We start from the raw sequence: 23,533 nt of genomic DNA on the forward strand, positions 1-23,533 counted from the left end.
AAGTGGATGAAACAGGATAAATCTTGATTATCTGATGCCACTTCCCATCCCATCTTTGTTCTAATAATCTTCTGCACTTTGAAAATCACTGAACTCATTGATCCAGGTAGTAAATACCATAAACTTCAATGTTTGGTCCTAAGTGCTCTATATCTGAACAGAATATACTTCATTGTTTTCAAGCAAGTATTAAAAAACAGAATCCTAAATACAGATGTATTCAATTAATATAATATCATTTCTGTAGTGTTTGTGTTGCTTTAGAGACAGTAAACAAATACATTAATATTGGACTGATTAGTTAAATAAAACTTTACAAAAATATGAGACTTAACAAAATTCAAACTTGACCAGATGGAATGAGCTACCTTGGGAGGTGGTATATATCCTATAACTTGAGACTTTCCAGCAGATGATAGAATCCCTTTTAGCAGAGTGACAATAAACAATTAAAAACTAAGGAGAGTCACTACTCTGTATTGCCATTAAAATTACCTTTAATCCTGATTCTGTAATATTTTCAAACTTGGCCCTCTGGGAAGATTAACTCAAAAACATGAGTTTTTAAATTTTTCTTTTTTTTTTTTTTTTTTGAGACAGAGTCTCGCTCAGTCGCCCAGGCTGGAGTGCAGTGGCTTAATCTGGGCTCACTGCAAGCTCCGCCTCCCGAGTTCACACCATTCTCCTACCTCGGCCTCCTGAGTAGCTGGGACTACAGGCACCTGCCACTATGCTCGGCTAATTTTTTTGTATTTTTAGTAGAGACAGGGTTTCACCGTGTTAGCCAGGATAGTCTCGATCTCCTGACCTCGTGATCCACCCACCTCGGCCTCCCAAAGTGCTGGGATTACAGGCGTGAGCCACTGTGCCCGGCCTCAGTTTTTAAATTATTATTGTATCATAAGAAGAACCACATAGCCTTAAATTTATAATATTGACCCGTCTTAAGTGTAGAGTTCAATAGTGTTAAGTGTATTACATTGTTGTGAAACACATACCTAGATGAGTTTTTCATCTTGAAAAACTGAAACTATATACCCAATAAACATTAATTCCCCCTCCCTCATCTCTCCAGCCCTAGGCAACTACCTCTCTACTTTCTGTTGCTATGAGTCTGCCTACTTTAGATACTTCATAGGAGTGGAATCATACAGTGTTTGTCCTTTTGTGACTGGCTTATTTTGCTTAGCATAATTCCCTCAAGGTCCATTCATGTTAGCATATGATAGGATTTCCTTTTGTTCCTAAGGCTACATAGTGTGTGTGTGTGTGCATGTGTGTATAACATTTTCTTTATCCATTCGTCTGTTAACGGACATTTGGGTTGCTTCCACCACTTGACTATTGCAAATAACGCTGTGATGATCATGGCTGTGTAAATATTTCTTCAAGATCCTGCTTTGAATTCTTTTGGATATTTACCCAGAGGTGGAATTGCTGGATCATACGGTATTTCTATTTTTAAAATTCTCAAGAATCTTTATACTGTTTTCCATAATGGTGGCACCATTCCCACCAACAGCGTACAAGCATTTCAATTTCACCACATCTTTATCAGCTCATTATTTTCTGTTATTTTGACAGCAGGCATCCTAATGGGTGTGAGATGATTTTTAATTGTGGTTTTGATTGGCATTTCCCTCATGATTAGTGGGTTGAGCATTTTTCATAGATGTGTTGGCCATTTGTGTATTTTCTTTGGAGAATTTTCTATTCAAGTCTTTTGTCCATTTTTAGTTGTGTTACTTGTTTTTGTTTTGTTTTTTTTTTAAGTATTGATCATTCTTTGGTGTTTCTCGGAGAGGGGGATGTGGCAGGGTCATAGGATAATAGTGGAGAGAAGGTCAGCAGATTAACACATGAACAAAGGTCTCTGGTTTTCCTAGGCAGTGTTTGTGTCCCTGCGTACTTGAGATTAGGGAGTGGTGATGACTCTTAATGAGCATGCTGCCTTCAAGCATCTGTTTAACAAAGCACATCTTGCACTGCCCTTAATCCATTTAACCCTGAGTTGACACAGCACATGTTTCAGAGAGCACGGGACTGGGGGCAAGGCCATAGATCAACAGTATCCCAAGGCAGAAGAATTTCTCCTAGTACAGAACAAAATGGAGTCTCCTATGCCTACTTCTTTCTACACAGACACAGTAACAATCTGATCTCTCTTTCTTTTCCCCAAATTTCCCCCTTTTCTTTTCAACAAAACTGCCATCGATGGCCCATTCTCGATGGTCGCTGTCTCTTTGGAGCTGTTGGGTACACCTCCCAGATGAGGCGGCCGGGCAGAGGCGCTCCTCACATCCCAGATGATGGGCGGCTGGGCAGAGGCGCTCCTCACATCCCAGATGATGGGCGGCTGGGCAGAGGTGCTCCTCACTTCCCAGATGAGGCAGCTGGGCAGAGGCGCTCCTCACTTCCCAGACAGGGCGGCCGGGCAGAGGTGCTCCTCACCTCCCAGACTGGGTGGCCAGGCAGAGGCGCTCCTCACTTCCCAGATGGGGTGGCTGGGCAGAGGCGCTCCTCACTTCCTCCCAGACGGGGTGGCGGCCAGTCAGAGGCGTTCCTCACCTCCCAGATGGAGAGGCTGGGCAGAGGCGCTCCTCACTTCCCAGACTGGGTGACTGGGCCTAGGCGCTCCTCACATCCCAGATGGGCAGCCGGGCAGAGGCGCTTCTCACATCCCAGACCATGGGCGGCCAGGCAGAGATGCTCCTCACTTCCTATATGGGATGGCGGCCAGGCAGAGGCACTCCTCACTTCCCAGACGGGGCAGCCGGGCAGAAGCACTCCTCACTTCCCAGACGGGGTGACCGGGCAGAGGGGCTCCTCACATCCCAGATGACGGGCAGCCAGGCAGAGAGGTTCCTCACTTCCTAGACAGGGTGGCGGCTGGGCAGAGGCTGTAATCTTAGCACTTTGGGAGGCCAAGGCAGGGGGCTGGGAGGTAGAGGTTGTAGTGAGCCAAGATCATGCCACTGCACTCCAGCCTGGGCAACATTGAGCATTGAGTGAGCGAGACTCCGTCTGCAATCTCAGCACCTCTGGAGGCCTAGGTGGGCAGATCACTCGAGGCCAGGAGCTGGAGACCAGCCCGGTCAACACAGCGAAACCCCGTCTCCACCAAAAACACAAAAACCAGTCAGGCGTGGCGGCGCGTGCCTGCAATCCCAGGCACTCCGCAGGCCGAGGCAGGAGAATCACAGGAGTTGGAGGCAGGGAGGTTGCAGCCAGCTGAGATCACAGCAATACAGTCCAGCCTCGGCAGCAGAGGGAGACTGAAGAAAGAAGTAGAGGGAGACCAAAGAAAGAAGGGGGGAGAGGGAGAGGGAGAGGGAGAGCATGTTACTTGTTATTTGTTGTTGAGTTGTAGAAGTTCTTTATATATTCTGGATATAAAGCCTTCACATATATATGATTTGCAAATACTTTCTCCAGTTCTATTGGTTGTCTTTTCACTCTGGTAATTGTTTTCTTTGATGTACAGAAGTCTTTAAGTTTGATGCAGTACAATTTGTTTATTTTTGCTTTCAGTTTCCTGTGCTTCTGGTGTCATATTCAAGAAATTGTTGCCAAATCCAATGTGTCCTGACATTTTTCTATTAGTTTTATAGTTTAAATCTTACATTTTCTGTAGGCGTTATAGAGTTTAAAGTCTTACTTTATCTTTAATCCATTTTGAGTTAATTTTTGTATATGGTATAAAGTAAGGGCCCAACTTTATCTTTTGCATGTAGATATCCAGTTTTCCCACCACCATTTGTTAAATAAACTATCCTTTCCCCAGTGGTAGTCCTAGCTCCCTTATTTAAAATAATTTGCCGTATATGCAAGGGTCTATTTCTGGGATCTACATTCTGTTTCACTGATGAATATATCTATCTGTCTTTATGCCAGTACCACACCATCTTGATTACTGTTGCTTTGTAGTAAGCTTTGAAATCAGGATGTCTGAGGCTACTAAGTTTATTCTTATTCTCCAAAATTGATTAGGCTATTTAGTGTCTCGGAACTATCACTTTTAAAATAAGGATGATGGGAAGCATTTAATGTAAACATACAGAGACAAAGGGATTCTAATTCTGCTCTCAATCCATAAAACAAACAAACATAAAAACCTTCTTTCCCACAGCTGAGTGACATTCAGAAAAAGAAGTTCCCTTCTAAATATCAGAAAGAACAGTTATCAGAAAAATAGAGCTGAGCTACAAAATTATTGTTAATTAGAAGGTGCAGCTATTTAACAGAGTATAAATATACACTATAGCCTAAAAATAATTAAGAGTAATGCTGAAATTCTCTAAAGTACATGATCATTCTATCAAAGTATACTAAATGTATTATAATAGAAAGAACTCATAAGTTATTTATTTATTTTTTTGAGATGGAGTCTTTCCCTGTCACCCATGCTGGAGTGCAGTGGCGCTATCTCAGCTCATTACAACCTCTGCCTCCCAAGGAGTTCAAGTGATTCTCCTGCCTCAGCCTCCCAAGTAGCTGGGATTACAGGCACACACCACCATACTTGGCTAATCTTTGTATTTAGTAGAGATGGGGTTTCACCATGTTGGCCAGGCTGGTCTCAAACTCCTGGCCTCAGGTGAACCACCCACCTTGGCCTCCCAAAGTGCTGGGATTACAGGCATGGGCTACTGCACCCGGCCCCACAAATTATTAATATGTAATCAGTCTCTCACTTTAGATTAGGGTTTAGATTAGGAAACTGAGGCACACAGATAGTCTAAGTGACTTGCCCAAGAACACTCAAATAGTAAGTGTACAAAGACAATAATCTAACATATCTGTTTCCAGTTATGACTTACTCTTACACAATTCTTCCTTCTCAGTCTGATATGTGTCCTACAGTCAAATGTGTTTCTACCTTGTTACCTCTCTGTTCTTACTGAAAGAAACCTAACTTTCTGCCCCACCCATTGTGGTACTTGCATGGTATTTACTTAGTCTCTTAATCAACCGGTTCTAATTCATAAGATTGGCTAGAGTTTGTTTTCTGCTGAAAAAGACAAAGTATCAAACAACTAAAACAGTATCTAACACAAAATATTCCTGAAGGCATTTAGTGCTCTACTCATTTCTCCAATTGCATGCAATATCTAGAGCATTTACCTATCAATCCTTTCATATATAACTATCCCATTTCATCCTCTTTATGTTACTATAGTATAGTAACAATAGGTATAATCTCATTTTATCTCATTTCAGGCACAATAAAAAGTCATTTAATGTGCCTGAGGTCACATGAATAATTTGTGATAGAGCCAAGATACAAATCCTGGTCTCTGACTTTGGATCTTTTGTTCATTCCATTCTATCACACTGTCCTACTTTTGATATTACACTTAGTTCTCAACAAATATGCCCCATCTCCTCTAAAAGTATTTTCTTAGTTGTTCCCATGTTATTTCAAATTTAAGATGTCATAATTGAATTAGTTAACTCTATCTATCCATTAGTCAGCTTTCCTCCAAATAACCCGATTTTTGTGCTGATACCACCTAACTCTCAATTTACTTAGTCACCAAGTCCTGTCAATTATTTCTTTAAGATTCCTCATTTCTCTATAAGCTGATTAAAAATTTTCATTGTTTCTCACTAGGACTCTGGAATATCAAATCTCCAAGCTTTACGTTTTGCATATTAGGTTTATTTAAACACAGAAGATATCCCTAAAAATTACTCCCAATTATTTTAAATTGTTCAAAGGAAATAATAGGAATAAAACAAAGAAAGAAACCATATTAAATATGAAATATTTATTCCTCATTAAAGGTCTAAAGTTTTCATTAATATCTTTTTTATTTTCCAAATGTTAATAAAAATAACAACTCAATAAAATAAATGCAAAACTTGCAATTAATTTCAATAGCATGAATATCTACTATTTGCCAAGCAGTACTAAACATGTTCATATTCAGGATCTCATTAAAATTTCAAAAGTACCCTATAAGATGAGGACATGGAAGCTTTTAGCATTTAAGCAGCATAAGCTAGCAACATGCTCTCCAATTATGAAAACAAAAGTTTCTCTAATATATTTTTCAGCATTTATTTAATTTAGCTGCCTGGAAGGTTGGCACATTTGCATCCCACTTAGGAATAATGACTTCATTTTCAGGAAGCAAAAATACAAATATCCTTGCGAACAGCCAGGAAGTACAAAAATGTGTTTTCTAAGTATTCATGAGTCCAGCATGGATGTCCACCCTCCCTCTCTTCTTTTGGAAAACAAAAAACAAAACAAAAAAAAGTCTCATTGCCAAATTAGATAACTTCCTTTCCTGGAAGCACATTTAGTATTTTATTACTGTCTCAAATAGTTAACATCTTCTAGGTTAAATGAAAGTATTTTTCAAGAGAAGAAAAGTGAAATAGCTTACAAAATGATTGTGTGATAACCAGCACTTAAAGACTACATACTAAAACACAGAACTGAAAATGAAACACACAACTACTCAAAATGATACACATTCAGTGTCAGCTCAGAAGCCTGAGAACCCAATATGCTGACCAGGCCAAAGCTAGAAATTAGGTTACACATTTTCTTTTCCTTCTTTAACACTACTAGCACTATACACAGAGAACAAGAAAAATCTTACCCATGAAGCCTAGTAAGAAAGAAAACAGTATAACACTTACAGTTGTCATCTCATCAGTTTCATTTTCAAAACACTGATTTTCTTTATTTTGCTCAATACATGAAGCATTTTCCTTTGATCCACTGCAATCTGTAAGCTAAAATAAAAGTTTAAAAAATCAATACTCCTTTTTTATTTTCTGCAATGTATATTCTTTTCAAACTTTGAATATACACATTAAAATACCTAAGGCCTGAATAAATATTAGATGTTGCTTATTTCAATTTTAGCATATGAATGTACTATCTAACCCATTTTATATTGCTCCCAAAGAGAAAACATAAAATGGGACAGTTATTCAAAGGCCAATTTTAAATTTCAAAGGTTTCCAGCAGGGAGTGTTGAGCATGGGATATTCAAAAGTAAATTGATGATCTGGTTAAAGCTGAGCATGGTTAATGGGAAGATGAAGATACAGGGCTGATTTCACTTTATGTAAGTTCTCATACTTGGAGAAATCTCTATGGAAGCTATTGGAGCTCTCAGAACTAGCAGTGGCACTGACTGCCTTTGCTTTGGGCTATCTTTTTATAACTACAGCCTTAGATGATAAAAATAATGTCTACTTTCAAAGCAAAGGGTAGATTTGCTTACTGACCATTATAAAATAGATGTTACCTAAACTGAGGGAACACAACCTACAATATGACCCATTGAATATGACTGTATCATGTGACCATCTTTGCCTTGCACTGTAAAAATTGGGGCTTGAGAAATTGGTACAAGAAGATGTTGATACTTTACTGCTGTTGTTGCAAGTAATTAGTCTCTGCCCTATGATTCTTTTGGCAGCATCGATGAGATTGTGGCAGAACACTGACAGATTCATAGTGTTCTGGAAGAGGAAGGATCGAGACCTTTAGGCTGATGAAAGGGATTTGTGGAACATCTTTCAGAACTGGGTAGTAAACATGCTGACCACGCTGAATGTTCAACTGCATAATAAGAATTCCTCACTTTAGGCCAGGCACAATGTCTCACACCTGTAATCTCAGCACTTTAGAAGGCCAAGGAGGATGGATCGATCACCTGAGGTCAGGAGTTTGAGACCAGCCTGGCCAATGTGGCAAAATCCTATCTCTACTAAAAATATAAAAATTAGCCAAGTGTGGTGGCATGCGCCTGTAATCCCAGCTACTCAAGAGGCTAAGGCAGGAGAGTCACTTGAACCAGGGAGGTGGAGGGTGCAGTAAGCCACTGCACTCCAGCCTGGGTGACTGAGCAAGACTCTGTCTCAAAAAAAAATAAAATAAAATCCCTCACTTTAATGCACGTTAATGAGGAGAAATTTCTGAACTGGTTGCAGGCTAGGACAGCTCCCAGTGGGTTTTTGCCAGCTCTCCTCTGGCTGGGAGAACTTCCTCACCAACCTAGCGGTCAGCTTCAGTTTCTAAGATTCACTCTAAAAGGAGTGGGTGAGCAGAAATTTCCACTCCTTTTCAGGCAATAGCTATAGAGACATGTACCTGCACTGATTGTGACAGGAGAGAAATTTGCAACCACTGTGGGCAGAAAGATTTCTCTGATTCTAGTCTATTGTAGATGCTCCTCTTCTCTGCTCCCGTAGTTTACATCTATCATTGTAATTAGCATATTGTATTATAAATTACATAAATGTATATGTATATGTATGTGTGTGTGTGTCTCTACATGTATGTGTCTATGTGTGTTTATCTGTCCCATTAGAGTATCTTGTAAGACAAGCAGGATATCTTATGGTTTTTCAGTCTCTAGAATAAATACATATTTGTTTAATGAATGAAAAATAAAGATTAAATTAGATGAAAAATTGATACACAGGTAGATGAACAAACTGAGAAGATATGTCATCTCATGAAGAGCAGTGTCAGGCTCAACCACCTTGGGATACCCAGGTAGCCTCTGTATCAGAAACATAGAGCTCTTTATTTTGTGCTCCCCTCTTTGGGCCACTCCTCTTTGGTCCCATGAACTATCCAAATAAATCAGGGCCGTCAATCTGACTGTATCTCTCACATAGATGTACATAGTAAGGACCTGTCCTCTGATGAGAACCACTGGAATCAAGATGCTGATTGAGCCTGCACTGCCACCATTGCTAATTGGATCCATCATCATACTGAACATGGCGGCACATCCACCATCATAGACTAAGCACAAAGTAAAAGACTGCTTCCCAGACAAAGGCTACCTGATTGTCCTAAGGTGGTTGAGCTCGGCATTTCTCTTAGCCAGATCAGAGCCCTTATTCATTGTTTGTACATTTGTTCATCTATCTATGCATCTCTTTGTGATGGTTAATACTGAGTGTCAACTTGATTGGATTGAAGGATGTAAAGTATTGATCCTGAATGTGTCTCTGAAGTTGTTGCCAAAAAGATTAACATTTGAGTGAGTGAGCTGGGAAAGGCAGACTTATCCTTAATCTGGGTGGGCACCATCTAATCAGCTGCCAGGACAGCTAGAATATAAAGCAGGCAGAAAAATGTGAAAAGATTAGACTGGCCTAGCCTCCCAGCCTACATCCTTCTCCCATGCTGGATGCTTCCTGCCCTTGAACATTCGACTCCAAGTTCTTCAGTTTTGGGACTCGGACTGGCTTGCCTTGCTCCTCAGCTTGCAGATGGCCTATTGTGGGACCTTGTGATCATATCAGTTAATACTTAATAAACACATATATATATGTGGTTCTAGAGGGACAGAATATTAAGGATGAAGTCCTTTCATTGGTTTGGGGGTTTCTGGAGTTGGCTGCTTAACATGATTAGAGCCAAAAATGCTAAGGACTCTACTTCTAGTAGTATGGAGAACACTGATAGTCCTTGGCATGAACTGTTTAGAGAGTTATGCAAGATGAATGCATTTGACATTCCTGATTCACCATTCGTGAGAGGCAAGGAGTTTAGTGACTCTATACATAATATCTTTGACTATATGTGGAGAATCAAGGAATATAATGAAGCTGGTTAGTTGCTCCTGAGTTCAGGGGACAAAGTGATGAAATCAGGGATTCTAACTACCAGCTTCAGAAGCAGATGCTGAGCCTCAAATCTGCTAAGATTACCCTGAGTGAAAGTCTTATCTCCTGTAGAGAAAGATATGAAATTGTGGGAAAATAGACACAAGCCCTTAAAGTGAGGGCACTGATTGGAAAAGAATGCGACCCTGCAATTTGGAATGGCAATGTTTGGGAGGTCTCTCATGAAGCTGGGGACACTGAGTTTGTAAACTCTGATGAACCTTTTTTTGCCAGAAGAAACAGCTTCCCTATTCACAGTAGTGGCAACATCCCCTCCCCGACCCATCAGCCTTTCCACCTTTGTCTGAGGAGATAAACCCCACCCTACCTGAGAAAACAGTGATGGCCTCCCCTGAGACAGTTGCCAGGCAAGACAATGTTGATTCTCCTCAGGAGCCACCCCCAACAGCCCTGTTTCCTTCTAGACTTATAACTAGGCTGACCCCTCAGTGGGCCCTAGAGGTGAAGTTCAGAGTGTGACCTATGAGGAGGTACACTATACTCAAAAAGAACTACTTGAATTTTCTAATTTATATAAACAGAAATCTGAAGAACAGGCATGGGAATGGATATTAAGGGTGTGGGATAACGGTGGAAGGAACGCAGAATTGGATCAGGCTGAATTTATTGATCCAGCCCCACTAAGTAGGGATTCTGCATTTAATGTTGCAACTGGAGTGAAAAAAAAGGCTGTAATAATTTATTTGTTCGGTTAGCTGGAATATGGATTAAAAGATAACCCACTGTGAGTGAGCTGGAAATGCCTGATCTCCTTTGGTTTAATGTAGAGGAAGGGATCCAAAGGCTTAGGGAGATTGGGATGGTGGAGTGGATTAGTCACTTTAGATCTACTCATCCCAGCTGGGAGGGTCCAGATGATACATTCTTGACCAATGCCTTGCAAAATACATTTGTGATGGCAGCACCTGCATCTTTGAAGGGCCCTGTAATTGCTCTTCTCTGTATGTCAGATCTAACAGTGGGAACTGCAGTCACTCCACTACAAAATTTAAATACAGTGGGAATAATGGGATCCTGAGGGGGCAGGGGCCAAGCGGTAGCACTCAACCTTCAAAGGCAAGGTAGGCATAGCTATCATAATGGACAACAGAGGCAAAATGACAATCAGAATAGTCTGACTCGTGTAGAGCTCTGGCACTGGCTAATTAATCATACTGTTTCTAGATGTGAAATTGATAGGAAGCCTACTGCATTCCTACTTATGTATACAAGCAGAAAACTTCTAGGTCAAATGGACAAAAGACTAATTTGAATTATAAAAACAGAATCATGGCCCCTCAATCAATTTCCAGACTTGAGTCAGTTTACAGACCTAGAACCCCTTGAATGAAGGGGAGGCCGGGTCCCCTTGAGGAAGGACCCTACTACATTACCAACAATTTATACTATTAATTTTTCTCTCTCCTTCCCCAAGGAGACCTCTGGACTTTTACCAGGGTATCTGTGCATTGGGGAAAGGAAAATGTTCAGACATTTCAGGGATTACTGGACACTGGCTCTGAACTGACATTGATTTCAGGGGACCCAAAAGGTCATTGTGGTCCTCCAGTTAAAGTAGGGGCTTATAGAGGTCAGGTAATTAATGGAGTTTTAGCTTGGGTCTGACTTACAGGTGATCTGGACTCATCCTGTGGTCATTTCTGCAGTGTCAGAATGCATAATTGGCATAGACATACTTGCAAGCTGGCAGAACCTCCACATTGGCTCCCTGACTGGTAGGGTGAGGGCTATTATGGTGGGAATGCCAAATGCAAACCATTAGAGTTCCCTCTACCTAGAAAAACAGTAAATCAAAAACAATATTGCATCCCTGGAGGGATTGTGGAGATTAGTGCCAACACCAAGGACTTGAAAGATGCAGGGGTGGCAATTCCCACTACATCCCCATTCGACTCTCCTATTTGGCCTGTGCAGAAGACAGATGGATCTTGGAGAATGATAGTGGATTATCATAAGCTGAACCAACTGGTGACTCCAATTGCAGCTGCTGTACCAGATATGGTTACATTGCTTGAGCAAATTAACTCCTGGTACCTGCGATGCAGCCATCGACTTGGCAAATGACTTTTTCTCCATTCCTGTTCATAAGGCCCATCAGAAACAATTTGCCTTCAGCCAACAAGGTCAACAATAGACTTTTACTGTCCTACCTCAGGGGTATATCAACTCTCTAGCTCTGTGTCATTATCTTATTCGGAGAGAACTTGATAGCTTTTTTCTCCCACAAGATACCACGATGGCCCATTATATTGATGACATTATGCTGATTGGATCCAGTGAGCAAGAAGTAGCAAACACACTGGACTTATTGGTGAGACATTTGCATGCCAGAGGATGGGAAATAAATCTAAAATTCAGAGAACTTCTACCTCAGTAAAATTCCTAGGGGTCCAGTGGTGTGGGGCCTGTCAAGATATTCCTTCTAAGTTAAAAAATAAGTTGCTGTATTTGGCCCCTCCTACAATCAAGAAGGAGGCACAATGCCTAGTGTGTGTACTTGGATTTTGGAGGCAACACATTCCTCATTTAGGTGTGTTACTCCGGCCCATTTATTGAGTGGCTGCCGGTTTTGAGTGCGTTCCAGAACAGGAGAAGGCTCTGCAACAGGTCCAGGCTGCTGTACAAGCTGCTCTGCCATTTGCGCCATATGACCCAGCAGATCAAATGGTGCTTGAGATGTCAGGGGCAGATACGGATGCTGTTTGAAGCCTTCGGCAGGCCCCCATAGGTGAATCATAGCAGAGGCTTCTAGGATTTTGGAGCAAGGTTCTGCCATCTTCTGCAGATAAGTACTCTCCTTTTGAGAGACAGCTCTTGGCCTGTTATTGGGCTTTAGTGGAAACTGAACGTTTGACTATGGGTCATCAAGTTGCCATGAGACCTGAACTGCCTATCATGAACTAAGTGCTTTCTGACCCTTCTAGCCATAGAGTGGGTCATGCACAGCAGCATTCCATCAGCAAATGGAAGTGGTATATACATGACTGTGCTCAAGACTGTCTTGAAGGCACAAGTAAGTTACATGAGGAAGTGGCTCAAATGCCCATGCTATCCACTCCTGCCACCTTACCTTCTCTCCCCCAGCCTGCACCAATGGCCTCATGGTGAGTTCCCTATGATCAGCTGACAGAGGAAAAGACTAGGGCCTGGTTCACAGATGGTTCTGCACAATTATGCAGGCACCACCCTAAGTGGACAGCTACAGTACTACAACCCCTTTCTAGGACATTGCTGAAGGTCAAGAGTGAACAGAAATCTTCGCAGTGGACGGAAGTTCAAGCAGTGTACCTGGTTCCACACTTTGCATGGAAGGAGAAATGACCAGATGTGTGATTATATGCTGATTCATAGGCTGTAGCCAATGGTTTGGCTGGATGGTCAGGGACTTGGAAGAAGCATGATTGGAAAATTGGTGACAAAGAAATCTGGGGAAGCGATATGTGGATGGATCTCTGAGTGGTGAAAAACTGTGAAGATATTTGTATCCCATGGGACTGCTCTCCAATGAGTGACCTCAGCAAAGGAGGATTTTAATAATCAAGTGGATAGGATGACCTATTCTGTGGACATCACTGAGCCTCTTTTCACAGCCACCTGTCATTGGCCAGTGGGTCCATGAACAAAGTGGCCATGGTGGTAGGGATGGAGGTTATATATGGGCTCAGCAACATGCACTTCCACTCACCAAGGCTGATCTGCCTGGCTATGGCCACTGCTGAGTGTCCAATTTGCCAGCAGCAGAGACCAACACCAAGTCCTCGATATGGCACCACTCCTCAGGATGATCAGCCAGCTACCTGGTGTCAGGTTGATTATATTGGACCTCTTCCATCATGGCAAGGGCAGAGGTTTATCCTCACTGGAATAGACAGTTACTCTGGATATGTGTTTGCCTATCCTGCACATAATTCTTCTACCAAGACTACCATCTGTGGACTCACGGAATGCCTTATCCACTGTCATGGTATTCCACATAGCATTGCCTCTGACCAAGGCACTCACTTTACAGCTAAAGAACTGTGGTAGTGGGCTCATGCTCATGCTCACTGGTCTTACCATGTTCCCCATCATCCTGAAACAGCTGGATTGACAGAACGGTGGAATATCCTTTTGAAGTCACAATTACAACACCAACAAGGTGACAATACTTTGCAGGGCTTGGCCAAAGTTCTCCAGAAGGCAGTGTATGCTCTGAATCAGCATCCAATATATGCTACTCTTTCTCCCATAGCCAGGATTCACAGGTCCAGGAATCAAGGGGTGGAAGTGGAAGTGGCACCATTCACCATCACCCTTAGTGATCCACTAGAAAAATTTTTGCCCCTGTTCCTACAACATTACATTCTGCTGGCCTAGAGGTCTTACTTCGAGAGTGACAAACGCTGCCACCAAGAGACACAATGATTCCATTAACCTGGAAGTTAAAATTGCCACCTGGACACTTTGGGCTCCTCCCACTTTTAAGTCAACAGGCTAAGAAGGGAGTTATAGTGTTGGCTGGGGTGACTGACCCAGACTATCAAGATGAAATCAGTCTACTACTCCACAACGGAAGTAAGGAAATGCATTCGTGGAATACAGGAGATCCATTAGGGCATCTCTTAGTATTACCATGCCCTGTGATTAAGGTCAATGGGAAATGACAACAGCCCAATCCAGGAAGGACTACAAATGGCCCAGACCCTTCAGGAATGAAGGTTTGGGTGACTCCACCAGGAAAAAAAAAACACAACCTGCTGAGGTGCTTGCTGAAGGCAAAGGGAATACAGAATGGTTAGTAGAAGAAGGTAGTCATCAATACCAGCTGCAAGAATGAGGACTGTAATTGTCATAAGTATTTCCTCCTACTTTTGTTAAAAACAAGTGTATGCATATATACACTTGTACCAAGAAAATATCTTCATTTTATTTCCTTTTTCCTTTATTACGTGACATAAAATTTATTGACTTCATATCAGCACTGAAGTATTGTTAACTTTATGTAGTAGTATTTGGGTTGGGGATTGGTGCATTTCCAGTTGTACAAAGAATAGTTGTATTATGTTAGACGTAATTATGGCCTTATTAGTGTCTTTATTCGAAGATTATGTATGATCTCAGGAGATGTATGTGGGTTCAAGTTGACAAGGGGTGGACTTGTGATGGTTAATACTGTCAACTTAATTGGATTGAAGAATTCAAAGTATTGATCCTGGGTGTGTCTGTGAGGTTGTTGCCAAAGGAGATGAACATTTGAGTCAGTGGGCTGGGAAAGGCAGACCCACCCTTAATCTGGGTAGGCACCATCTAATAACTGCCAGCACAGCTAGACTATAAAGCAGGCAAAACAACATGAAAAGACTAGACTGGCCTAGTTTCCCAGCCTACATCCTTCTCTCATGCTGGAAGCTTCCTACCCTCGGACATCAGACTCCAAGTTCTTCAGTTTTGGGACTCTGACTGGCTTTCCTGTAGACAACCTATTGTGGGACCTTGTGATTGTGTGAGTTAATACTTAATAAACTCCCCTTTATATATATTTTATACACACACACACACACAATTAGTTCTGTCCCTCTAGAGAACCCTAACTAATACGCTATCTGATCTAATCTTTTATTTTTTTCATTCATTAAGCAACTATTTTTTGATCTCTGGAGACAAAATGACATTAATATGGACTGCCTGTCCTCTGAGGAACTCTAATTGGCCAGAGAAATATAAAAATATGTAATTTATATTACAGATACAGATCACGATAATAGAAAGTATGGAAGGAGCATCTATATTAGACTGTGGCATCATGAAGGCTTCCTGAAAGATGTAACATTGAAATAATACTGAAGACAAAGGAGGTTATCTAGGCAAGTAGGAGTATTCAATCTAATAGAAAATAGTGTGGGCTTGAAAGGCAGCATGCTTTGAAGGAAAAGGCATAGATTTTAGAGTAAGAAAGAAATGGATTAAAATCCTTCCACTTCCACCTACTACCTATGTGGAATGGAGGCAATATTTAAATTCTATGACTATCATCATTGAAAATATGGAGACAGTGCCACCCATTGCATAGGGTCTTCTTCCATCTTACTAACCATCCTATAGCTGAGTTGGATGTCTCGGATTGTAGGGGAGAAAAAAATAGCTTTCCTCTACCCTCCTACATTCTTTGGCTGAGCTACAAATTAAATTGACATAAGGCAGCTTAACTGGAGAGACATTATTCTAATAACATGTGTACCCATGTATGCATGGGAGTCTCACGAAAATATGAAACTCAAATAAGGGACAGAATTCCCTTATTCCCCAGATTGAAGCTTATTTAGCATTCTGAGCTACAGAAAGAAATAAGGGCTTTATTTTTGGGGCTGGTGAAGCCAAATTATAGAAAGGTGAGGGGAAGAAATGTATAGTGAATAAAGGTTGCCTTGTTATGCAGATCAAAGTCTCTCATCTGATAAAAGTTGTCATAGAGTAACTCTCTTACTGACACAAATATATTTACTAATGAAAATCTCCTATATAAATAAAAATTTCTTTCATAAAAGGGGAGTTTTTCAATGCTACTTCAGTGTCTCTAGTTTCACAAAATAACCAGCTTTAAAAAAATCAGTATGCCAAAGAGGAATATTTGGGGCTGGTACTCTGGTCTCCTACAGTCATATTTTTGGGTGGCATACCCTGGGCCCCAGTGAGATTTACAACCTTCCTACCTCATACCAGATGTTGTCCCATATATACATACATACAAAGCACTCAGTCTCAATATCATGACTGATTCTCTATGTGTTTATGTTTCCACCATTACTTCATCCCCTGGTAACTTGCTGTCAATTATGCTGTCATAGAAATAATAAATTTCTTCTATGCTTCTATTCTTCCTTCATTTAAAAAAAGACCCTAATCACTTCAAAACTTTAATCTATTTCTGACTTTCTCCTCCCCAGAGTCAATTCTGTTGAAAGACATAATAGAAGTAGTAATAGCAACAATAAAACCGAATCACTTAATGAAGAGTTACAATAAGCTAGGCCTCTCTTCAAGGATATTGATATATATTTTATGTGCATTAACTCATTAGATTAAAAAGCATCTTATGAAGTAGGCTTATGATCTTTATTTTCTGGGTGAGAAAACAGAACCTATTTCTGCCTGAATGAAAAGCCTAAATAACTAACTAATACACTAAACTCCCGAGCCACTTTCTTACTGCCCACTCATCCTTTCAAATTGTGGTTCCCAGACCAGCAGCATCAGCACCACCCACAATGTCTTAGCAAGATCAGCTCTTCAACCTACTGAATCAAACCAGTAGGGGTGGGGCTCTAAAGTCTGTGTTTCGATGAGCTCTCCAGGTGATTCTGACACATGCTAGTTTGAAAACCTCTGATCTAGTTAACAAATGTTAAATTATTCCAAGTTAGCAAGGTATAAGACACATTTAGGAAGAGACAGATGATTCTTGGCACAGTGGAAAATTAATGCCTGTCTAACGAGAGCAGTCTGTAGTCACTTCCAAGCATTTGATGCCAGATGTTTAAAACTATCAAGAGAACCTAGAAGTCTGAACTTTTATGTGAAATATCTTGACTTCTAAATGTTGACAACATAAAAAAGAGGTTATGGGAGGCCATTGTTTTGGACTGAGTTCCTTCACTAGGCTCCAAAAGACCAGACCAAATGATAATGGAGTCATTCATGCTAGGTATCACATAATCAAACTGACCTTTAAAATGGGACAGTTTTCTAAAGAACAAGAGATTCACAGCAACCAATTAGAAGAGACCCCATGGCCCCATCTAAGTAAACTGGCCTGATAAGAATGTCTCCTCTGTTTTAAGTCTATAAGGAAAGTACTTTGAAATGACCAGTCTGCTTTTTATTCCTTATTTCTGCTTCTTTCGGCTCCTTTCTGCCTATAATGTCAACAGGTTCTGCTCAGCTCATCAGAACACCTTTCTACTTCATAGATGGAATGCTGCCTGATTTCAACAAATTTAATTTAATGATCAAACTGGTTTTCAGGAAATTTTGTTCTTTGACAGCAACTATATATTTTTGAAATATCATCTGAGCTAACATGCAATAGGCCAAACAAAATATAAACCTGTGCTGCAGTTTCCATAAGGGCAGCCAGTTTGCAACCTCTGTATTAATCCTCAAATGCTGCCTTCTCTTCCCTGAATACTGAACTCTTAAAACTCACCAAGAACCTTCTAGTCCTCACTGTCTTCTTAGTTCTGTCCAAATGAAAAGCCTATGCAACTAACTACTACACTAAACTCCTGAACCACATCTTTACTGCCCACTCATCCTTTCAAATTGTGGTCCCCAGACCAGCAGCATCAGCGCCACCCAGAGATTTGTTAGAATCTTTCTCTGACTTTCTATAGTCCTCATTATCTTCCACTTTCTCTGACATTTCACATCATTGACCTCTTCCTCCTTCTTGAAAGTTATACCTATATTCAGAAACATCTCTCTCTCCTATTAGCCACCCAATCTCTTGAACTCTCCTTCTCTGTCATTTCCTCTTCTTTCTTTTAACTCCTGAATCAGCTGTTACTCCGAAACTCCTTTTGTCGCTTCTCTCAATACTCGCTACTCAATGATTCTTCATCTAGGCTTTAGGAAGACATTCTTCCCAATTTCTGGTCCTACATTTTCAATTGCATGCTTGTATTTCCTCTAAAAAATCACATTGGTACCTCAAATCTGTTCTACCTAATGTAATCATTTTTTATTTTTTCAGAACCCAATTTGGCTACCTGGCTCTTGGTAATTCCACTACCCAATTTCTTAAGAACTATTTATGACCCCCTCCTCCACACAGCCTGTGCTGATCCTCTTTCTTTATCCAGCTGGATGGGCTCTCTCAATCTATAATGCCTTCAGGAAATATTCTTCTCCTCTACACCTTTAATAATGATTAGTCCACCTGATCTCTTCAGGAACAACCTAGAATATAAAAAAAGGAAGAATAAACTTGTCATTGCTTATATATTTATCTTCTCCATTCAAGTAGATTTAAAGCTTCTTCAACACAATAAGTTTATTACCATCTTGACATCGTTCATAGTACCTTAACAAAGTGAATGCCCATAGATATTTATTAAGTTGTTTAATTTTGCAGTGTTTATACAAGTATTTTCTACATTACACAATATGTATGGACAAATATTTGCCAACTTTACTTTAAATGTATTCATCTTTTATATACATACCCGAAAAGTTTCCTATATAAAAGAATCTTATAATAAACTTAGAAAAATCTAGAACTCTTTTGTAGAGTAAATAAGTACTCAGTTATTTAACTGTTTGGTAGATTACTTTTTTATTTATTTATGCTATTTTGCTCGAACCCAGAATTCTTTTCTTTGGAAATGAATGTCAGTACTAATGAGCATCATGTACAAAATCTGTGTCCTTGCAGGAACCAAAAGCCATATAAACTCTAAAAATATATGTTAAAAAAGTTAAACAGAGTTCTATGATGCCAGGTCACTGGGAAGCACTGCCCCTTCCCATCTTCTAAGAATGTGAAGTATACAGATCAGCCTGAGTCAGATCCCAGTTGTACTCTGGAGTAATCCAATTCTATTAATATTTCCTGGGTTTCATATTTATAGAATGCCTAGTTTACTTAACTCTATACTAGTCTCTTCATACAAAAGAACTGTTACAAACTACAGAGATATGAGGTGAGGAGGAGTCTTTTGGTGGAGTTCAGAACATGCTAACCCAAAATAGGGCAATGTAGCATTGGAGAAAACAGCAGAATCAGGAAGTTCACTCTCACTTTCCCCTCACCCTGAAGCAAGTGATAAAACCTTCATTCCAGAGGAACCCCCCTAATACCCAGAGGGAAAGAACATCCTTGTGCTCAAAGACACAAAGAAGACAAGAAGAACCTGAACAAACAGTCCTTAAGTCTGACTGGTTTATTACCATTAGATCATACCTCTTTTGCCAATCGTACTTCTGCGTGGCTGCCCACTCTTCATCAAACTCAGCATAAAAATAAACAGGTTTCCCTTTTTCTTTAGGTCTTCACTTCTGTGTCATGTAAAACTTATGTTAAATTAATGCATATGCTTTTCTCTTGTTAATCTGTCTTTTATTATAGGGGTCTTAGCCATGAACCTAGCAATGGATAAGGAAAAGATATTACTTTTTTCCCCTACACTTTTATTTTACAGAAAACAGCATGCTACCACTTTATAGACTACTTCAGTATTACAAACAATGGGTAAGTTTAAACTGAGTAGTTCTCCTCTGCTGAAATAATAATAAACTTCACTATCTTAGCCTAAAGGCCTCAGGATTCCTCGAAAAAACTGGGCACAGACAAATAAAACTAGGCACAACCTAGGAGTTCAAGAGAAGAGAGTATCAGTTATCATGAAAAGTGTCCAACTTATTTGTTGATTCAATATACATGTATTAAATTGTATTACATGCAAAGCATTAAAGAAGACGTTTTGGAGAAAACACAAAGAAGACAGTGTCCAAAAAGAATTTAGTGTAAGAAAGGAAATAAATATATACAAAAGTCACTATAAAACCATGTAGAAAGCTTTGATTGTCAAAAATGAAGTACAGACAACATGCTCTGAAATTTCAACAGAGGTTCAGTTAAATAAACATTTATTAAATGCTCACTATGCCAGTCCTTTAAGAAATGTAGAGTGAAATAAGTGAAACAAGTATCTAAGCAGATAATTTCAATTTAATTTTGAAGTATTAGAACAGAATGATATAGTTGGACAACTACATTTTTGCCATCAAAAAGTTGTTAGAAATGAAATAGAAAAGGTAAGCAGAAGCCAATTTAGGAGAATCTTAGACATTATGCCAAAGAATTTAGATTACCCCAAAAAATAGGGAATCAAAGAAGGGTTGAGGTGAGAAATGATAGGGAAGAGTAGAGGGGTCAAATGGGAAAACACTTTAAAAGTAAAGATCTCACAGACTTATTTATTATTTTACATTTTTCTTTGATTTTTAAATGCATTCAAAATAACTTAAAGCTTATAAAAATTTTGCAGAAATAGGACAAAAAATATCATGTACCTTTCACACACATTTCCAGCTTTATAGTTGTTTATGGTAGCTGGTCTTATCTAGTACCAGGTACTTCATTATGTCAATGTCTTCGTCATTACAAACCTTTAAAAAGTCTGGCGGACTACTATACAGGTATGCAAATAATAAAAAAGGTTTCTATAAACTAACATAGAATTTTTTTCAGGATACACTGTTGAAGTAAAACAAGCAAAGTGCTAAAGAACATGGTCATCCCCTCAGTACCCATGGGGAGTTGGTTCCAGAAACCTTCACAGATACCAAAATTTGTGTATGCTCAAGTCCCTCATATAAAGTGAAGTAGTATTTGCATGTAACCTACACATATCCTCCCAGATACTTTTAAACATCTCTAGATTACTTATAATACCAAATACAATGGGAACACTATAAAAACAGTTGTTGTACTGTATTTTTATTTGTATTATTTTTATTGCCATACTGTTATTTTTATTGTCTTTTAATATTTTTGATTTGAGGTTGATTGTATATGTGTATGCAGAACCTGTGGCTAAGAGAAGTTCAACTGTGTCTATAATATGCCATCTTTCGTGCAGGTGTAGGGGCAAAGGAAATTTTCCCCTCCCTCTCTGAAGGTTCCAGTTTGCTAAAATAAACTGATAACATGAAAAACGGTATGTAAATGTATTAACATGCAAGTGTGCACATACAAACCATGTATGAGCCATACAAAATTGAAACACAAAAAAGGATGAGATGGCTAGTGCTTAAATAGCACCCTCTGCATAGAGGAGAAGGAGATGAGGGAATGTAGGCAATTTTTAGGGGTAGTAAATGATTTTTAGGAGAGTTGATTGGGCCCAAAGAACAGATCATCATTTGTGAATTGCTGTGTTTGGAAACTGAATGGGACCTTAAGAACAGACAATAGTTTGTGACATTCTGTCTAGGTATGTAATATTCCTCAGTTTCTCTTCCTGAAATATGAGTTTACTCCTCTCTAAATAATAAAATTTCAGGGAAGGTATCCAAAGCAATTATGTTCCTTCTGGAGTAGCTTCAGATAAAGAACCTTCAGAGAGTTCGACCCTGTGCTTGGGAAGAGACACAGAAGGTCAAAAAGTCCTTGATTCTGAGGCCTTTTAATTTCCTTTAATTCAAAGTGCTAAGCATGTCAAAGAGCTATACTTTGGGGTATCATTTTCTAAGCCCCAACATAAGAAAGAAGGGAAAATAAAAACACATACATGTATCTCATTTGTCCTATGGGGGAAAAGTTTCCCCAAGCCACCTAGGGTTCCTGGCTAAGCCTAAAAATAGGAGAAAAGCACATAATTTTAATTCAATAAAAGTTTGTACATTACATGGGGGCGAGCCATCATAAGGAAATGAAGACCCAAAGACCCAAGGAAAACTGTGTATTTTAAAAAATAAATCTGATAAAAGCAGTGCATAGTTGTGAAGAAACATGACTGGACAAAAAGGGGTATGATCTAATGGTAATAGACTGGAGGGAAAGGGGAGAGGAGAGGGAACTCCAGTAAGGCCCGTTTGTTCAGATTTTTTCCTGTGTCTCTGTATGACATTCCTTCCCCCCATATATACAGCAAGATACTTGCCACCTAAGAACCCTTAGGGTAAAAGAGAGGCCAGAGAGTGACCTTTCCAGGTTTCATGCTTGCTTTGGGTAAGAGGAATTCTAGTTTCTATGACTCACCCAAGGGGAGAGTAATTCTGCTTTCTATGACTCAGCTTGGGCAGGAAAAATAGTGCGGAAAGGTGAACAGAAGAAAGTCAAAGAAACTGTGAGCCCCTTCCAGTCTCCTTCAGTTCAAAGTACTCAGCATGACAAGGTACCATAATCTGAGGTATCATATTCTGAGCCCAACACTACAAAATTCAAGTTAGGAAGGATAAATAATCTCCCAGGTGGCAACTATCTGAGGCTGGTATTGCACAGGTGGTAAAAAGAATTTACCAAGACAGCTGTATGTAAAGAAAGGCAGGTTTGAGAAAGTAGGAGAATGCATTACAAGAAAACAATAGGTAGGTCAGCAGGAGAGGAGGTGACTCACAGGAGAGAGACTTGCTGGGGATTTTATAGGATGATGTTTGTGCTGTGTGCTGAAGAGGGCTTTCTCTTTTTGCTTTCCCTTGGTCCCACCAGCCCAACTCCCCTTCCCTAATTAGGACTCCACAAATAAGGCATAACAAATAATAAAAAAAAAAAAATAGGGAAGAAGGGAAAGCTCTTCCTTACAGGAAAATGTCAACAAACACATGTAGAAGAAATGAGGCAATCAGAAAACTACCAACCGGAAGACACCATAGTAATAATTGTTTGGAAAAGAACGTGATACACAAAATATTTACCTAAATTCAAAATATCTCAAGGGGTGCCAGATAAGATGGCCAATTAGAAGCAGCTGCAGTCTGCAGCTGTCACAGGGAGGAATGAAAACAGGAAGCGAATTCTGTACCTTCAACTGAGGTATCCAGGTTATTAAATTAGGACTGACTAGGTAGACAGCTGGACCCATGGAGAGTGAGGAAAAGCAGGGTGGAGCAATGGCCCACATGGGAGCAGCACAGAGCCAGGGGAACTCCCACCCCCAGCCAAGGGAGGTGGTGAGTGATTATGCACCCCCATCTGGGAAACCATGGTTTCCCCATGGATCTTTGCAAACTGTAGATCAGGAGATCCCCTCATGAGCCAATGCCACCAGGGAATTGGATCCGAAGCAGAGAGCTGTGTGGAGTATCCACATAATGGCCACTAGGGCATGCACAGAGACCCAGGAGTTTTGTATAATCTGGCCCTGGGAATTCCAGTGAGGTG

General features: G+C 40.1%; 1 protein-coding gene across 1 annotated transcript in view; it reads right to left on the reverse strand.

Annotated features, from left to right (window-relative positions):
- Positions 1 to 23,533, reverse strand: part of DLG2 (discs large MAGUK scaffold protein 2) — a 2,182,864-nt gene that overhangs the window by 1,698,925 nt on the left and 460,406 nt on the right. Inside the window, exon 4 of the mRNA XM_063671283.1 lies at positions 6,655 to 6,750. Coding sequence (XP_063527353.1) covers positions 6,655 to 6,750 — 96 coding nt within the window. The remainder of the gene's footprint in view (positions 1 to 6,654; positions 6,751 to 23,533) is intronic.

The sequence above is a fragment of the Pongo pygmaeus genome, chromosome 9 (assembly GCF_028885625.2).
Source record: "Pongo pygmaeus isolate AG05252 chromosome 9, NHGRI_mPonPyg2-v2.0_pri, whole genome shotgun sequence".
NCBI classification, from domain to species: domain Eukaryota; kingdom Metazoa; phylum Chordata; class Mammalia; order Primates; family Hominidae; genus Pongo; species Pongo pygmaeus.